General features: G+C 37.8%; 1 protein-coding gene across 3 annotated transcripts in view; it reads left to right on the top strand.

The window, feature by feature from the left end:
• Positions 1–10,650, top strand: part of PRKCI (protein kinase C iota) — a 70,980-nt gene extending 60,330 nt beyond the window's left edge. For 2 of the 3 annotated variants that reach the window (XM_027541401.1, XM_027541416.1), the window contains 4 exons: positions 1,197–1,276; positions 2,949–3,038; positions 3,779–3,894; positions 8,021–10,650. In XM_027541401.1, the coding sequence (XP_027397202.1) occupies positions 1,197–1,276; positions 2,949–3,038; positions 3,779–3,894; positions 8,021–8,108 (374 nt within the window). In that variant the 3' untranslated portion in view covers positions 8,109–10,650. The remainder of the gene's footprint in view (positions 1–1,196; positions 1,277–2,948; positions 3,039–3,778; positions 3,895–8,020) is intronic. The other variant, XM_027541408.1, reaches the window with a different exon arrangement.
• The last annotated feature ends 5,740 nt before the right edge of the window (positions 10,651–16,390 follow it).

The raw sequence follows: 16,390 nt of genomic DNA, 5'->3' as shown, positions 1-16,390 counted from the left end.
GTCCCAGTTGCCAGTTACCTTCTCATACTCAGAAACAACAAGGAGGTGACTTCAGATTGTACATCACAGAGGTTGGAGGAAGGAATTGTGTGGCCGGAGAGGGCAGTCTTTTCACCTGGACCACAGTCCTGAATGCATAAATCCAAGAGCAATAATGGGAAAAAGCAGAGTACTAAGGAGATAAAAAGGATCAAAAGGTGAAGGAAAAAGCTCTGCAGTTGGAAATACAAAGAACTGAACAGAACAGAAACAAGCAGACAAGCACAAGGACCCCGAACACACCGTCCAAAGAAGTGCAAAAACTGCCATAAAATTCTACATTTAATGACTAAGGTCATTACAGAAAATGAATAGATATTTCATGTAATAGGAAATCTAGCTTGCTGTGAAAAACCTGGAAACACTTTTAACCTCCTTAGTCAGGGGTGTGCACATTAAAAATTAATGGGCTTCCATCTCATACCTACACATTTGGCAAAAATTTTAAAGTCTGACAACACCAGTGCGAGTAAGGGTTAATAACACTGCTGGTGAGGATATGAAGCAACTGGAACTCTGGTGGATGGAGTGAAAACTGACATGACAACTTTGGAAAATAATTTGGCAAAGTCTAATGTAATCAAATATAGTAATACATGCCACACATTTTACAGACACTAACCTGTTTAAACCTTATAACTCTCCTATGAGGGCTTCGTTGGTGGCTCAGTGGTAAAGAATCTGCCTGCCAATGCAGGAGATGCAGGTTCCATACCTGGGTCAGGAAGACCCCCTGGAGGAGGGCATGGCAACCCACTCCAGTATTCTTGCCTGAATAATCCCATGGACAGAGGAGCCTGGCTGCAGTCTATGGGATTTCAAAAAAGTTGGACATGACTTAGCAACTAAATAGAAAACAACAGCAACACCCCTCTGAATCAGATATTCTTTTTATTCCAATTTTACAGATAAGGCAACAGACACAGTAAGGTAGTCAAAGAATAAAACCTACACGTGTAGTGATCAAAATTGTTCAGAGTAGAGGCTCTGAGTAGGAAGGAAAGGACAGGACTGGGAAGGTACACAAGATGCTTAGACAGTGTTTGTAATGTCTGTTGTTTTCTGCTGGAATGCCTTAAATATCTTATAGTAGAAATATAAAGATGAAAACCCTGTAAAAGTTAATTATAATAATGCTGTAAATTTTATCTTTCTAGTTATTTTGGAAAAACAAATTCGCATACCGCGTTCTTTATCTGTAAAAGCTGCAAGTGTCCTGAAGAGCTTCCTCAACAAGGTATAAATTGTATATAAAATCGTTAGTGATTTATCTCTATACAAATGGCACTGGTAAGGAGAGTTTCAGGTGACATAAAATTCCAAAACATCAAAGTGTATAATTTTTCCATTAGATCTGGAACTTGTCTCTTCACCAAAGGGTGCCTTGACAGAATGAGATCCTTGACAGAATGAGATCCTGAGATGCGTCGTCCTTTCCGTTCTGCCAGTATAGTTTACCCCTAGCTTTGTATCACGTATGGTGTTTGTTTTGTTTTGCTTTTTGGCTGCGCTGGGTCTTCACTGTGGTGCATGGACTCTTGTCTGATTGTGGCACTCAGAGCTGCTCTTCTTATGGAGCATAGGCTCCAGAGTGTGTGGGCTCATACGTGTGGTGTTTTTAATGTAAACAAAAAATACCACGTGCTCAATTAGAGAAAAACTGCATCTTTGGGGATAGCCTCAGTTGTACCTCCATCTCTATTTTTTCAGTTTCCTTTAGATGATTATTATAGAATGTTTTAACTTATTGAGTACTTGGTACAGTAGTGTTCTCTGCAAATTCTCTTATCACAACCCTATAATTAGAAATTATTCAGAAAAAATAAAATGCTGAAATGTTGTCTCTTTAAAAAGTCTGAACACCATTCTGTCATTGTTTGTTGCAGTTGATAGGCTAGAAGATTTTTTTTTTATATATATCTTTATTTTATTTGCTTGCACTGGGTCTTAGTTACAGTATATAGGCTCTTAGTTCCCTGACCAGGGATTGAACCCAGGACCCCTCCATTGGGAGCACAGTCTTAGCCACTGGACCAGCGGGGAAGTCCCTAGAAAAGTTTTAGGATCTAAAATTATGACTCTGAATTATGTTTATTCATAACACTCTAACACCAAATGTGTAGGTTTCTTTCCACACCACCAACCAGTTTTCCATCCTCTTACTTTAAAAATCTTGTTTAAAAATAAATGGCAGGTTAGAAAGTAGGTTGACGTGTGTTTATTTTCTGAGATAAATAAGATAATGAGTTTTAATAAAATAAATTCAAGCTTGTTTTAAATGAGTATTTTATGTGAGGAAAGATTTAAACTGGAAACCTTAGTTTTAACACAGTGAAAAATGAAGGTGAGAAGTGTCAGTATGCAAAGCAGAATGCCTTTTGCCACAGAGGAAAATGGAAACATGTTCTCATTCACGATAGTTGTATAATTTGCAGGCTGCTTCTCAGTCCAGTGATTCAGATGATGGTTGTATCGTTGTTGTACACAAATTATGGTTGTTGCTATAATTGGACACAGGGCTTTTAAATTGAGCTAAAAACAAACTGGTGAAGTTCGAGGGTTTGTGTGTTTTGAGTATCACTCCAGCCCGTGTCAAAGAAAGAGTTGGTGCTGCCCAAATAATCCTGCTGCTCTCTTTGTCTTCTTCCCGTTTTTCTTTAGCAAGGTGTGGTGACATCTCTCCACTTGAGTTACAAGGATAGCTGGAGAAGAGCTGTGAGGAAATCTTGCTTGCCACAAGCATCAGATACTCCTTTGATTATCTAGTGTTATATTTTCTAGAAATGAAAGGTAGACCATTCTGATTTCAGATAAAAAGGTATCATATAACAGACACAAAACACAGGTCACAAAGGTGGTTTATTCTGAAGCAGAGTATTCACCCAGCTCTTGAAACATTTCCACCATAGGACCCAAAGGAACGATTGGGTTGTCATCCACAAACAGGATTTGCTGATATTCAGGGACACCCATTCTTCCGAAATGTTGATTGGGATATGGTATGTACATTTTGATTATTTTATATATTGTTGTTGTTCAGTTGCTAAGTCCTGTCCGACTCTTTGTGACCCCATGGAATGCAACACGCCAGTCTTCCCTGTCCTTCACTGTCTCCCAGAGTTTGCTCAAACTCATGTCCATTGAGTTGGTGATGCCACCCAATCATTTCATCCTCTGTTGTCCCCTTCTCTTGCCCTCAATCTTTCCCAGCATCAGAGTCTTTTGCAATGAGTCAGCTCTTGACATCAGGTGGCCTAAGTATTGGAGCTTTAGCATCAGTCCTTCCAATATTAGTTTTCATTATTTTCTTGGGCCAAAATTTATTAATGTAAAAGAATATTGAAAAACCAGTGTATCACAGCTTACATAACTTAAAACCACTCTCTAAAGTGCCTTTTTAAAAATTTATTTTTTAATTGAAGGATAATTGCTTTACAGAATTTTGTTGTTTTAAAATCACTTTAAATGACAAAAAACAACAAAATTCTAAGTGCTTTTTAAAAAGCATTTAAAACTGTGAAAGCTTAGAATATTAATTTAATGGAGCAGGTTGTAGTAGTATTGGGGCCTGCATCAGTGTTCAGATTTGTCATTATTTCCTTCATATGAATATTGTAGAACCAGGCCCAGGGACTCACTTTAATAAGACTGGGAAATACCTAAGGACAGAGGAGAAGCACAGAGGTGGAATTTTTCTAAGAATGTGGGCTTGAGCTGTCACCCATTATGTCTCTTCTAGATGGAGCAAAAGCAGGTGGTACCTCCGTTTAAACCAAATATTTCTGGGGAATTTGGTTTGGACAACTTTGATTCTCAGTTTACTAATGAACCTGTCCAGCTCACTCCTGATGATGAGTAAGTATTTCTGTAGACTGAAATATTTTTTAAAGTGCTTTGATAGTCCCATTTTTTAATAACTACACAGTGTTCCATGATCAGATTATCTGATTTTATCTAATCATCCAGTTACAGGACATTTGAATTATACAGTTATAAAAACAGTACTTGTCATTTTCTCCTTTGCTGACACGTATTGTCTCTAATTCTCAACAGCAGTCTTACAAACCTCATTTTACAGGCGAGGAAACCGAGGCTCAGAGAGGTTAAGCAAGGTTATGCAGCTGTGAGTTGACAGAGCCAGGATTCAAACCCAAGTCTGACTAAGGCCTGTGCTCTTTGCACTGCACTGCACTGCTTCCCACTGTGATAGTGACCATCTTGGTCTGAGTTCCTGAGTATTACCTTTAGATAGATTCCTAGAAGGGGAATTAGGTCAAAGGGTTTAAAGTTTTTAAAGCTCTTGATATATATTGCCAAATTACTTTTTAAAAAGATTACATCAGTGTGTCAGATCCAGGCAGCAGTGATCTGACTTACTTTTTGTGTTTATATCTTTGAAAGATATGGCTTAGAATAACTTGGGGATATTTGATCCTTCAGCTGTCGTTAACTGATTCATTCTGTCATGTCATGGAAGCCTTTTCTGCTTGGCAGTCATTTTACTTTAACATCTGGTTAGTTCTTATCACATTCCTCACCGCAGCTGTTCCAAACTCTCTCTACATTTTAGAAGCCTTCAGTGTTCCCCCTGCCTCCATCAGTCTAAGTGGATTAACCTTGCCTTGAGTGGCCTGCCAGGGTTGAGACCTCCCTACTGTGAGCTTGCTCCATTTCCAGCCATCACCAGACCGCCTTGTGTCTCAGAAGTGCTCTCTAACTCGTCCCAAACTTTTGCTGCTTCCTGCTTCTTGGAAGGCTCTCCCTCTTATGCATGGGGTAGCCTCCCACTTTCTCAATCTGTTTCCTTCATTTCCTCCAGGATTCATTGTGTCAGTTATCCCCATTCCTTCACCTTCCTTAATTTCTCTTTTCCAACTTCTTCTCTATGCTTATAAATATGCTCAAATTCAGTAATTTTCCCCACTTCTTTGAGCCACCACATTTTTCTCTCATCTTCTTTTCATCTTCAATCTTTTTCAGAAATACTTAATAGATGCTTATGGTAAAAGAAAAATAAATAAGCACTGTCTCTATTAAATTCCTTCAAAGTAATCAACATTGACTGTCTTACACTTTCTTGCTGCCAGCACTTTAACCTCTTTACAATTGAACCTACTCTTTAAGCTTTTAAAGGTTGAATTGGCTTCTTAATTTCTAGATTTTAAAGCATTTTTTGATCTGCCCCGTCTCCTCCGATGTCTGTAAAGCATCTGACACTGATGGCCTGCTTTAGTTGGTGCTGTCCATCCTGGTTCTGCATTATCTCTTTAACCACTTGTCATCTTATTTACCCTGTCCCCTTGAGACTAGCATGCTCCATGATTCTATTCATGACTGCCTTGTCTTTGCTACATGCAGTTTATACCTTGGAGATTTCAGCCAGCCCCGTAGCATGGAAACCAGCTATTAAATGCCTCCCAGCTAAATAGGCAGATAACTGTTGAACTAAAGACACTAGTAGACAGTAAGCCTTGATTATTTTTGAATGTGTAGTACTTAGCATAGTGCCTTTTGTCATTATTTGTCACAGCAGTGTGTATTAGAAGGAGCACTGGATTTAATCAAAAGATGGAAATTTGAATCCCCTCACCACCTCTTACCAACAGGGTACCCTGGGTCTGAGTTACATAACTTCTCTGAGCCTGTGTCTACTCATATCGCCTACTTCCCAAGGTTGCTGTAAAGAATAAATGAACAATGGTTTTTAAAGCTCTGAGCCACCACCCTCTTATCTTCCCTGAGCTTCATTTCCCCTTAATAGTTCAAACATGTCTCCTGGTTTGTCAGACAAGCACCTCAAACATCTGAAGTGTAAATTGTTCACAATCGGGTCCTTGTTTTTAATTTACCCTTTTCTGCTCATTGTACCACCATGCATTCCTTTATTCAGATTCGATCATCTGAGTCAGTGGTTGTTGACTCCAACTCTTCCTTACCAAACTGTATAATACCTTCAGCTGCCAAGTTCTTGTCTCTTTTTCCTTTACTTCATCACTTATGTCGTTTCTAATTGGCTCCTTCTTTACTTTACAACTCGTTCAGTACATACAGAGTACCAACTCCTTTAATCAGTTTCCTTCAGTAAACTCCTACCTTGCCTAGCAGGTAAAATCTGTCCCCTTGGTGAGTAATTAGTCTCCCATCATCTGCTCGAGCATGACTTTCTAGCCATATCTCTCACCGTAACATAAGCGCCATGTTTTCATCAGGCTCAATTACCCACCATTCCCTGATAGCATGCTGTTAACATTTCCTCTCTATTCCTCCTTCCTTTTCACCTGTTGAAATCTTCCCCATCTTTCAGAGCTCCCTCAGATGTAATCAGACCTTTGATAGATCAAGATGGACCTCTTTAGTGTTAACATCACTGGCTTCTTTGAGCTAGCCATTACCTTCCTTCCAGCATCCTCTGCCTTCTATTCCTGTGCTCCAACTCTAATAAATTACTGACATTTCCCCAGACTTACCGTAGTCTTTCATAATTCCATTCAGTTAGTGTTTGTGGAATGATGCTGCCTTTCTTGATTTTGCCAAGTAGAAGTCACCTTTTTCTTTAGAACTGTGGTTAGAGCCTGGAGAAGGCAATGGCAACCCACTCCAGTGTTCTTGCCTGGAGAATCCCAGGGACAGGGGAGCCTGGTGGGCTGCTGTCTATGGGATCACACAGAGTCGGACACAACTGAAGTGACTTAGCAGCAGCAGTGGTTAGAGCCGGAGAAGGTGATGGCACCCTACTCCAGTACTCTTGCCTGGAAAATCCCATGGACGGATGAGCCTGGTAGGCTACAGTCCATGGGGTCGCACAGAGTTGGACAGGACTGAAGCGACTTAGCAGCAGCAGCAGCAGCAGTGGTTAGAGCCGGAGAAGGTGATGGCACCCTACTCCAGTACTCTTGCCTGGAAAATCCCATGGACGGAGGAGCCTGGTAGGCTACAGTCCATGGGGTCGCACAGAGTTGGACAGGACTGAAGCGACTTAGCAGCAGCAGCAGCAGCAGTGGTTAGAGCAGGGCTTAGCTTGTCGTGTAGGAGACTTAGCAGGTACTGTTTTGTTATATGAAGTACCTTCCCTCTTGAAGGAAGGGGCCATATCCTGTGTAACTTTGTTCTCTGCAGTATGATAGGTACATTTAAGTACTAAAATATTTGATGGTAATGGTCTTGTATACTTAACTAGAAGCCCAGTGTAGCAGAATGCCAGCCTCTCTGCTCCCTGTGACCCACTGCCTCCCTGTGGTGGCCCTCTGGATCTTTCAGAGTACTTCCTCTGGTTTTTTCGTTTTGCTTAACTTCTGGGCTTTCTCTTCACCATGTTCCATCTGGTTGTTGAAGTGAAAGTCGCTCGATCGTGTCTGACCCTTTGCGACCCCATGGCCTATACAGTCCACTAAATTGCATGCTGATTCAGCCCTGGGTGTTCACCTATAATTATGATGTTGTTTGCTGCTGCTAAGTCGCTTCAGTTGTGTCCAACTCTGTGCGACCCCATAGACGGCAGCCCACCAGGCTCCTCTGTCCCTGGGATTCTCCAGGCAAGAATATGAAGTGGGTTGCCATTTCCTTCTCCAATGAATGAAAGTGAAAAGTGGAAGTGAAGTCGTTCAGTTGTGCCCGACTCTTAGCGACCCCATGGACTGCAGCCTACCAGGCTCCTCCATCCATGGGATTTTCAAGGCAAGAATGTTGTTTAGGTCAGAAATTAAGATTACCTAAAATTGTGACTATTTGTGCCTTTTTTATTCCCAGTCTTCAGTTTTGGACTACCTTTTGGTTCCAAACTTGCTCATGGGATTATAAGTCTTTTCTGATTTTCAGTACTGCTGATTCTTCTAGAAAATGTTTGGGGGTTAATCTAAAAACTTGTAGATTTTCCCCCCATAATTTATAAATTAGCCTTATTTTTAATTTTTAATCTTATTTTACCATTTAAGAAAAAAAATCAAAGAAATCTTAATGGTGAACATTATTTTTCTTTCAACAGTGACATTGTGAGGAAGATCGATCAGTCTGAATTTGAAGGTTTTGAGTACATTAATCCTCTCTTGATGTCTGCAGAAGAATGTGTCTGATCGTCCCTGCTCAACTGTGCATTTTGCTTGTGTTGCCATTTAATGCATGGATAAACTTGTTACCAGTCCGGATGCAATGAACCATTTTATATTTTTCACCTACAGAAAAAACACTCAGTACCTTCTGCTGTTGGCTGTAAAAGTCAATGGTTACATCTCAGTTTAACTACGAAAAAGATGAAACTACTTTCCAGACAATCGTGTCAAAATTTAGTTACACTGGTAATCCAGCAACCTACTGATGAATAATAAAGTTGTCTTTTTTGTGCAAAGGAAATACTCACTAAAAAGAGTTTCTGTTGCATTAAGGGACGTGGTGGGGTTATATCATAAACCTCCTATGATTTTTGTCATATTCATGAGGTCACTTAAGTATTTAATTTTGGAATAAAAGAGTAATTCAAAATACAACTTGTTATATTACCTGTTACTTTCTGAGTTATTCATGTTTAAAAATTCAGCTGCAAATTCTGTCATTGCCTTAGAAGACTAATTTATTGATTTTTAAGGCAACAATTATTAATACAAGATGTTGGTTGCTTAGAATTGAGGAATACAGAGTCTTCTGAGGAAGAGAATGGACACATTTTATTAAGAACCAAATTCCAAATTATTAGCTGGCTGGCTTTGAAAAACTGATTCAAGTGATTTCTTTTATAGTGAGGGGTTAGCTTCTGAGTTTGTCCCTGCAGTGGGAACTGTAACTGGAATGTTAATAAATGTAGTTCAGAGAACCCAGACTTCTGTTAAGTGGAACACTTCTCAGTATATTAAAAAAAAAAAAAAAATTAAAAACACTTAAAAAAAAAAGTGCAATGGTAATATTTATTTTTTATTGGAAAGTAAATCCCACAGTCTCCTTTTGTGATTTGATCTAAATAATAAGGAAGCACCTTGTTACCAAAAACTTGTAAGAACACTCCATTATCCAGTGGACACAGAATGTATACTATTTTTTCCCTGTAATTCAGTATAAAGGAAAATAATTTATCTTCCAAATAGTGTCTTAACCATGCTTGTTTTTTCCCCAAACCATACTTTCATATCCTGTTTTGGAGCCTTCAATGAAATTCAGGAAAAAAAGAATAAACATGAATAAATGTTCAGGATATGCACACACATTCACACTCATCACAGTTCCAACTGCTTAAGTGAGTTTTAGTGAAGTAGCTAATACATGTAATCAGAGTAGAATACATATCAGGGGCAGAGTTCTTCAGATTATTTTTAATATTAGTGCTTAACAATTATTATTTAAAGTGATGCCAATGATAGTGTCCTGTTGTTTATTTTTAAATATTTTTTTATGAAAAGGGACTTAAAAAATAAGCATGATCATTTAAATTACTTATAAATGTCCAATCTTAGTAAAATGTAACTTTTAGGAAAGATATCTAGTCTTAAATTTAAAATGACTTAGTATATGTAGGCATTTAATAAATTGTCTCTTTTTTGACGGGATTGCTACATTTCATTTGAAATGTAATTTTTCCAAAGTTTCTGTCCATGTATACTCTCTTTTCTTTGAATAAGTCTGAAAGCAGTGAAACCTCAAAGGAAATGTTTATATAGTTCACATGTTTATTTAAGAAGTATATATGTTTCTCTTAAGACCTGAAACTTGTTTTAGGAGAAAAAACAGTATTTACTTCAAATCATAAATTTATAAAAATTTTTGACATATCAGAAAATACTTTATGATCTTGCTTTTAAATGGTACTATTTTCCTTAGGACGTTTGTTCTCAAATTTTAGAATGTGGAATAATCACCTAGTAAGTTTGTTGTAAAAAGCACATTGTTGGATCCACCTTAGAATTCTGTTGGGTCTCGGGACCTCAGTTTGAGAAGCAGGTTTGTTTTTTTAGTTACTTTTATTTTGTCCTTAGTTACATATTAGAAAGAGTATTCATGATAAAACATTTTGAGAAGGGTTAGATAGTTACTATCTTATCTACAATTTCAAATAAATTTTCAATAATTGACTTCAAGTTAGATATCTCCTAAAAAAATGTATCAGTTTTCTATCAATGTTACAAATGATGAGACATTTTTCTGTGATGAGGTTTTAACTGTTATTCAGGGTGGCCTTTTTTTTTTTTTTTAAATTTTTTTTAAACTAAGATTTACTGTGTATATTTTATACTGAATTGCATTACAAATATGTTTTTAACTGTATTTTGTTTTTTTGTAGTCCTTATGTGCCATGACAGTTCTTTTTATATTACATAGAAGTTGTCTCAAATGCTCACCAGGGGACTAAGACAGTTGACAGAATGGTTGGAATTTTGGTGTTCTAAGAAACAATTTATTTTACATAAGCATGTATGTGGTCGAATCATTTTCTGTGTATGCAGCCTGAGCCTGAAAAGGATTTCAGGTATTATGCTTGTTTAGTACCTGTACATTTACTTAAAATAATTTTTTTTGTTTTGATTTTTGTCATGTAGAATACTGCCTTGGTCTAATGTAATCTGTATTTGTGTACCTTTTTTTAAATTTTACTTTAAAATCTTTAAATAAAATGTTTAGTACGCATCAGGATTGGAGCATGTTTACTATGTAGTGTATCAGAGCTTTGTGTAAGAACAAAGGTGTATTCAAAATTGGTTCAAGAAGAAAAATGAAAATTTTAGGGTTTGGAATTTTGCTGTACTTAGAGCAGCATTCTGGTAGTTCTCATGCCATATTGTAGACATTTACTCATAAAATATTGTTCAGTGTATTTTTAAACTCACCCGTCTATGCATCTCTTATGTTGGAAAACAAATTAGTAAAAAATCAGCTGAAGAGAGAGCATTTTAACTAGTTTTAAAACTGAATTTAAAACTAAATTTAAACAGAACAGTATGTTCTACAGTGATCTATTCTAGAGTTCCAGAACTTCTCCTTTCTCAGCTGTAGCTAGTGTTCTTCTATAAACAAGCATGAGCCTGGCGTCTCACACTTCCAAACCTCTTCAACATTACTTAACCTTTCTTTTCTTTTACAAGGAGAATGAAATTCAAAGTGCTTTTCTTTTTTATTGACTTATGAAATAGCTAGAGCTGGTATATTAAAACCACCAAAGACTGATCTCCTGTGTCTTTTCTATTATTTTATCGTAATATCCCCTATGCGTGCATGCGTGTTCAGTTGCTCAGTCGTGTCTGACTTTTTGTGACCCCGTGGACTAGCCCACCAGGCTCTTCTGTCCATGGGATTCTCCATGCAAGAATACTGGAGCGGGTTGCCATGCCTTCTTCCAGGGGATCTTTCTGACCAAGGAATTGAACCCTCCTCTCTGGCACTGCAGGCAGATTCCTTACAGTCTGAGCCACCTGGAAAGCCCCAAATATCCCCTATACCAAACCATAAATTTGGTTGTTTTCTTTGTGTTAGTAAAATACCAAAACAGAGTCCAAAGAGGAGTTTGAAGCTTTCGGGAAATTTTGCATTTGAGCAAATAATTGATAGGGCAACCGGTTTCTCTGTGAAAGGTAAAATCAGTCTCCAGTCTTCAACAGGTTGGTTTCTGGACAGCACCCAACGGGGAGTCATTGGTATAATTGGTGGTCTCCCTTCATAGATTTACCTTCCTCTCCTCTAGAGCTTAAGGAATCAGTTAAGACGCATATAGTCTGAGTAGTTTATATCCAAAGTTCATTGTTCCAGAATGTTCTGGAATTTGCTATGTAAAAAAAGTGTTAGTTGCTCAGTCATGTCTGACTCTGGACTGTAACCCACTAGGCTCCTCTGTCCAAGGAATTCTCCAGACATTACTGGAGTGGGTTGCCATTCCCTATCAGATCAGATCAGATCAGTCGCTCAGTCGTATCCAACTCTTTGCGACCCCATGAATTGCAGCACGCCAGGCCTCCCTGTCCATCACCAACTCCCGGAGTTCACTCAGACTCACGTCCATTGAGTCAGTGATGCCATCCAGCCGTCTCATCCTCTGTTGTCCCCTTCTCCTCCTGCCCCCAATCCCTCCCAGCATCAGTCTTTTCCAATGAGTCAACTCTTCGCATGAGGTGGCCAGAGTACTGGAGTTTCAGCTTTAGCATCATTCCTTCCAAAGAAATCCCAGGGCTGATCTCCTTCAGAATGGACTGGTTGGATCTCCTTGAAGTCCAAGGGACTCTCAAGAGTCTTCTCCAACACCACAGTTCAAAAGCATCAATTCTTTGGTGCTCAGCCTTCTTCACAGTCCAACTCTCACATCCATACATGACCACAGGAAAAACCATAGCCTTGGTGCTAAATAAGGCTAATAAACAGAATTTCTGCCCTTGACATTTGAGATAGAGACCAGACATACTGAGAAAGACGGTTGTCATCACAAAAAATGTACAGTGATAAAAGCCAAATAAACGCAGTAAAATATTATGTGGCCATGATAGGTTATCAGCTTTACCAGTAAAACTTGTATGAATTTTTACTTGACATTTATTTTAGGTTTATGGTAGATTCCAAAAAGCTTTATGAATTCAAATATACATAACTTAGATATTTATCTCTAATATGTATATATATGCACACAATATATACATAAATACTATATATATATAGAGAGAGTATTCATATATAAGATGATTTTTGGGTTTTGTGCTCAGAAATATGAGTTGAAAGTTACGTGAAAATGGGAGAGAAAATTGTCAGATGCTTCTGCTTAGATTTTTTAACAGTTCATCTCTGAAATTTATAATTAAGATGAATCCAGCTCAGAATTTGAGATGATTTTTTGCTTGAAATGTGACAGTGCAGTTCACCTTTACATAGCAATCTGTGCCTTACTGGCATTAACATATATTTGTACTCCAATTACTATTTTTACTGAAGAAAATGGAATTACAGGTTTTCTAAGAATAAAGCGGCTGTTTCATATGATCTTTTACGGGCTATAAAAGTTAAACCCCATGCTAGACGTATTCACTAGACTTGAGAGAGATTTAGCTCAAGTTTCCATTGACAGTTTAGCAAGTCCGAAGCAAATTCTAATTTTGTATGGGAAAAAAGAGCCCATTGAAAGGCTCTAGCAAAATCCTTAATTCGATGCTTTGATTTTCCTGGAAAAGTGAAGCGTTGCTGGGTTTCTAGAAGTAGTGCCATGTAACCAGGTTTAAACCTTCCATCATGTAAACTATCTGCAACGTGGGTGGTTTTACTTGATGACTTTTTATGTTATTTATGATATATTTAGGAGGAAAAATCATGGTAAAGACAGTTAAGTACAGAAACCTAATTCTAACTCACATTTTATGATCTTTTTTACAGAAAAAATACTTTCTTGGCTCTTGATTTTTACTTAACAATCAGATATTTAAATTTAAGAAAATGTTTGCACTTGTGAATCATTTGAAAGTTTACTCAATTTGAAACAATATTTTAAAGAAGAAATCTGAATCTGTGTTAAAGAGGATATTTTACTACATTATTCTTACCGTCTTTAGGTTTAAAATTTTATTTCATTTCATATTTCAAATTTTATTTGAAGGCTATGTAATGTGTCTAGCACTATGCTGATTCTACAGGATTTGGAGAAGTTTTTTTAATTTTTATTTTTGATTAGAGAGTAATTACAATATTGTAATGGAAAAGTTTTATTGTAAGTAATAAATGAATTCATTCATTCCAGAAAAATTGGCTTAGGTTTAAAACGAAAAAAATGTTGATGTGTATGCCACCCTTTTAGGTAGGGGATATTTCCTATGATTAAAATAAAAATTAACATTCTCTCCCAAGTAGTGAGGTCTGACGTGGAAAGGGGAAGTAGCAGCGTTCTGTCGCAGACGGGTGATTCCATCTGCTTCACCACCACCAGAGGCCAGTCTCTTGCTGTAATGAAGGTCAAAGTTACCAGCACTTTCACCCTCTGAAGGAGGCAGTGTGTTTACTACAAGCCAATTACCAAGAGGTTCCAGGTGCTCATCATGTGTGTGTGGATTTTACAGAACTATTCAAATTCAACATTTGAATTGCTCTTTTGAAGGAAATCTCACATAGTTATCTGGGAGTCTGGCAAGCTGTCATAGAACTGCTTTGCCTTCTTTAGAAACTCTTTAGGGTGTTAGATCTTCCATATTTAGTCAACACAAATTAGGACCCACTATGTGCTGGGGACTGGGGATATAACCAGCAAGAGGCCAGTCATGTCATATTTCATGCTGTCTAGGCAATTTTCCACCTGTGCATGATACCTTTAGCTGAAAATAAAACCAGGGCTGATTTTTAGTCATTTAAATACGGATTCAATTAAAACAAAGTGAAAGAAATTCTCTAGTCTTTAGTTGTGGAAATTTCTATATCAACAATTGCGTGTCATCCCAGATTTAACCCATGAATGTTTGAATTCATTGAAGACATGATTTCAAGAAACTTTTTTTTAACTATGTTGCTATTTCACAAATACTAAACACTTTTGTACTGCAAGTAAATAGTTGAAAGAATCCGTTTGCCAAGGAAAGACATTTTCCTGCTAATTCCATTGAAAATTAATCTTGGAGAATGCTTCAGTTCCAGGCAGTTATTTACTTCACTGCTGAAAATAACTCTACAGTGTTGCCATGAGTTGCGCTAAACAACCTCACACCTTCTCCTTCACAGGTTTTTCATCAACAACTTTTTTTAGATTTGTTGTGATGTTGACACCACTTGATAATCTTCACATTGTAACTTGATAGTAAGAGCAACTAGGAAGTATGAAATCTGTCCACTTACAAAGTATTCTTAAAAGTACAAGAATTCCTTTTTGTGAGTCTGCTTTTTTTCTCTTTTTTGTTATATTCAGTAGTTTATTGTACTTCTTAGATTCTAAATATAAGTGGTATCATGCAGTGTATCTAGAACAAGCTAGTGACTACCAGTGGGAGAGGGAAAGGGGAAGGGGTAATAATAGGGTAGGAGACTCAGAGGTACAAACTATTAGGTACAAAATAAGCTACAAGGATATAGTGTGCAACATAGGAATATAGCCAATACTTTATATTAACTATAAGTTAATATAACCTTTAAACTATAACTATAACCTTTAAAATTGTAAATCACTAGACTTTACCTCTACAGCTTATATTGTACCACAACTATACTTTGATAAAGGTTTAAAGGCATATATTTTACCCCAAAAATGGGGAATAGATAAATATATTTTTACAAATTTCTGTAGTGATAGAAATAAAGAAAAGAGAAAAAAAAAAGAATTCCTTTATGTGTTTCAAAATATAAAAGGAAAGCTTGTACTTATGATGAGGACTGGTGATTTTTACTTCTGTTTAATTTTCAGTGATGCCAAAGGAAGTTAAGTTTTCCAAAGAAAGTTGCTCCTTGCTGTTGAGTCCACCCAAATAGAAATACTATTTATGGATTTTAATAGCTGACATGGGCCAGGCATGCGCTAAACATTTCACGCACGTCTCATTTAATCCTAACAATCCGGCGATTGTTTCTTATTCCAGAACTACTGAACTGAAGCCTGTGTAGGTGGGAACTGAGGCCAGCACCTCAGGTGGTCTCAAGTTCAATTCAGAGACCCGCTAGCCTGTATTATGTCCTATTTTCACCAACTGATGGGGGGTAAAATGAAGTTTTAGGGAGCTTAAGTAACTTGCTCAAGGTCCATACGATTCCAGTGCCTATGGCCTCTCAAGACAGTTATGTAACATTTGCTCCAAACTCTGTCTCCTGAGAAATTACAGCTAATCAATTCACTATTCTTCTAACTCTGTCTAGCCAACTCCTTGAGGGTCAGCTCTGTAAGTCTGGTCTTGGCCTCTTCTCTGCAACCATCCATGTTGGCTCAAACCTGCCAGCCTTTTCCTGAGATAGTGTGCTCCATCTTTCCATGCTCTGTGACTCCCACTTCATAAATATATGAAATATACTTTTTAAAATTGGGGTATAGTTGCTTTTGGAGAAGGAAGTGGCAACCCACTCCAGTATTCTTGCCTGAAGAAGTCCATGGACAGAGGATCCAGGTGGGCTGCAGTCTATGGGGTCACAAAGAGTCGGACACAACTGAGTGACTAACACAACAATGTGGTTGCTTTACAAGGTTGTGTTAGTTTCTGCTACATAACAAAGTGAATCAACTGAATGTATACATATATCCTTTCCCTCTTGGATCTCCCTCCCTCCCTACCCACTGCCCCATCCCATCCATCTAGGTCACCACAGAACACTGAACTGAGTTCCCTGCACTATACTGTAGCTTCCCACTAGCTACCTGTTTTACCCTTTCTTGAGCAGCCCAGGATGCTTTTCTTTCAAGCACTAAGAACTGTGTGATAGCCCATCAGAAACTGTTGCT

Source organism: Bos indicus x Bos taurus, chromosome 1, assembly GCF_003369695.1.
Source record: "Bos indicus x Bos taurus breed Angus x Brahman F1 hybrid chromosome 1, Bos_hybrid_MaternalHap_v2.0, whole genome shotgun sequence".
Taxonomy (NCBI): domain Eukaryota; kingdom Metazoa; phylum Chordata; class Mammalia; order Artiodactyla; family Bovidae; genus Bos; species Bos indicus x Bos taurus.
Note: the sequence above shows the minus strand (reverse complement) of the source record. Positions and strands in the feature narration are given on the sequence as shown.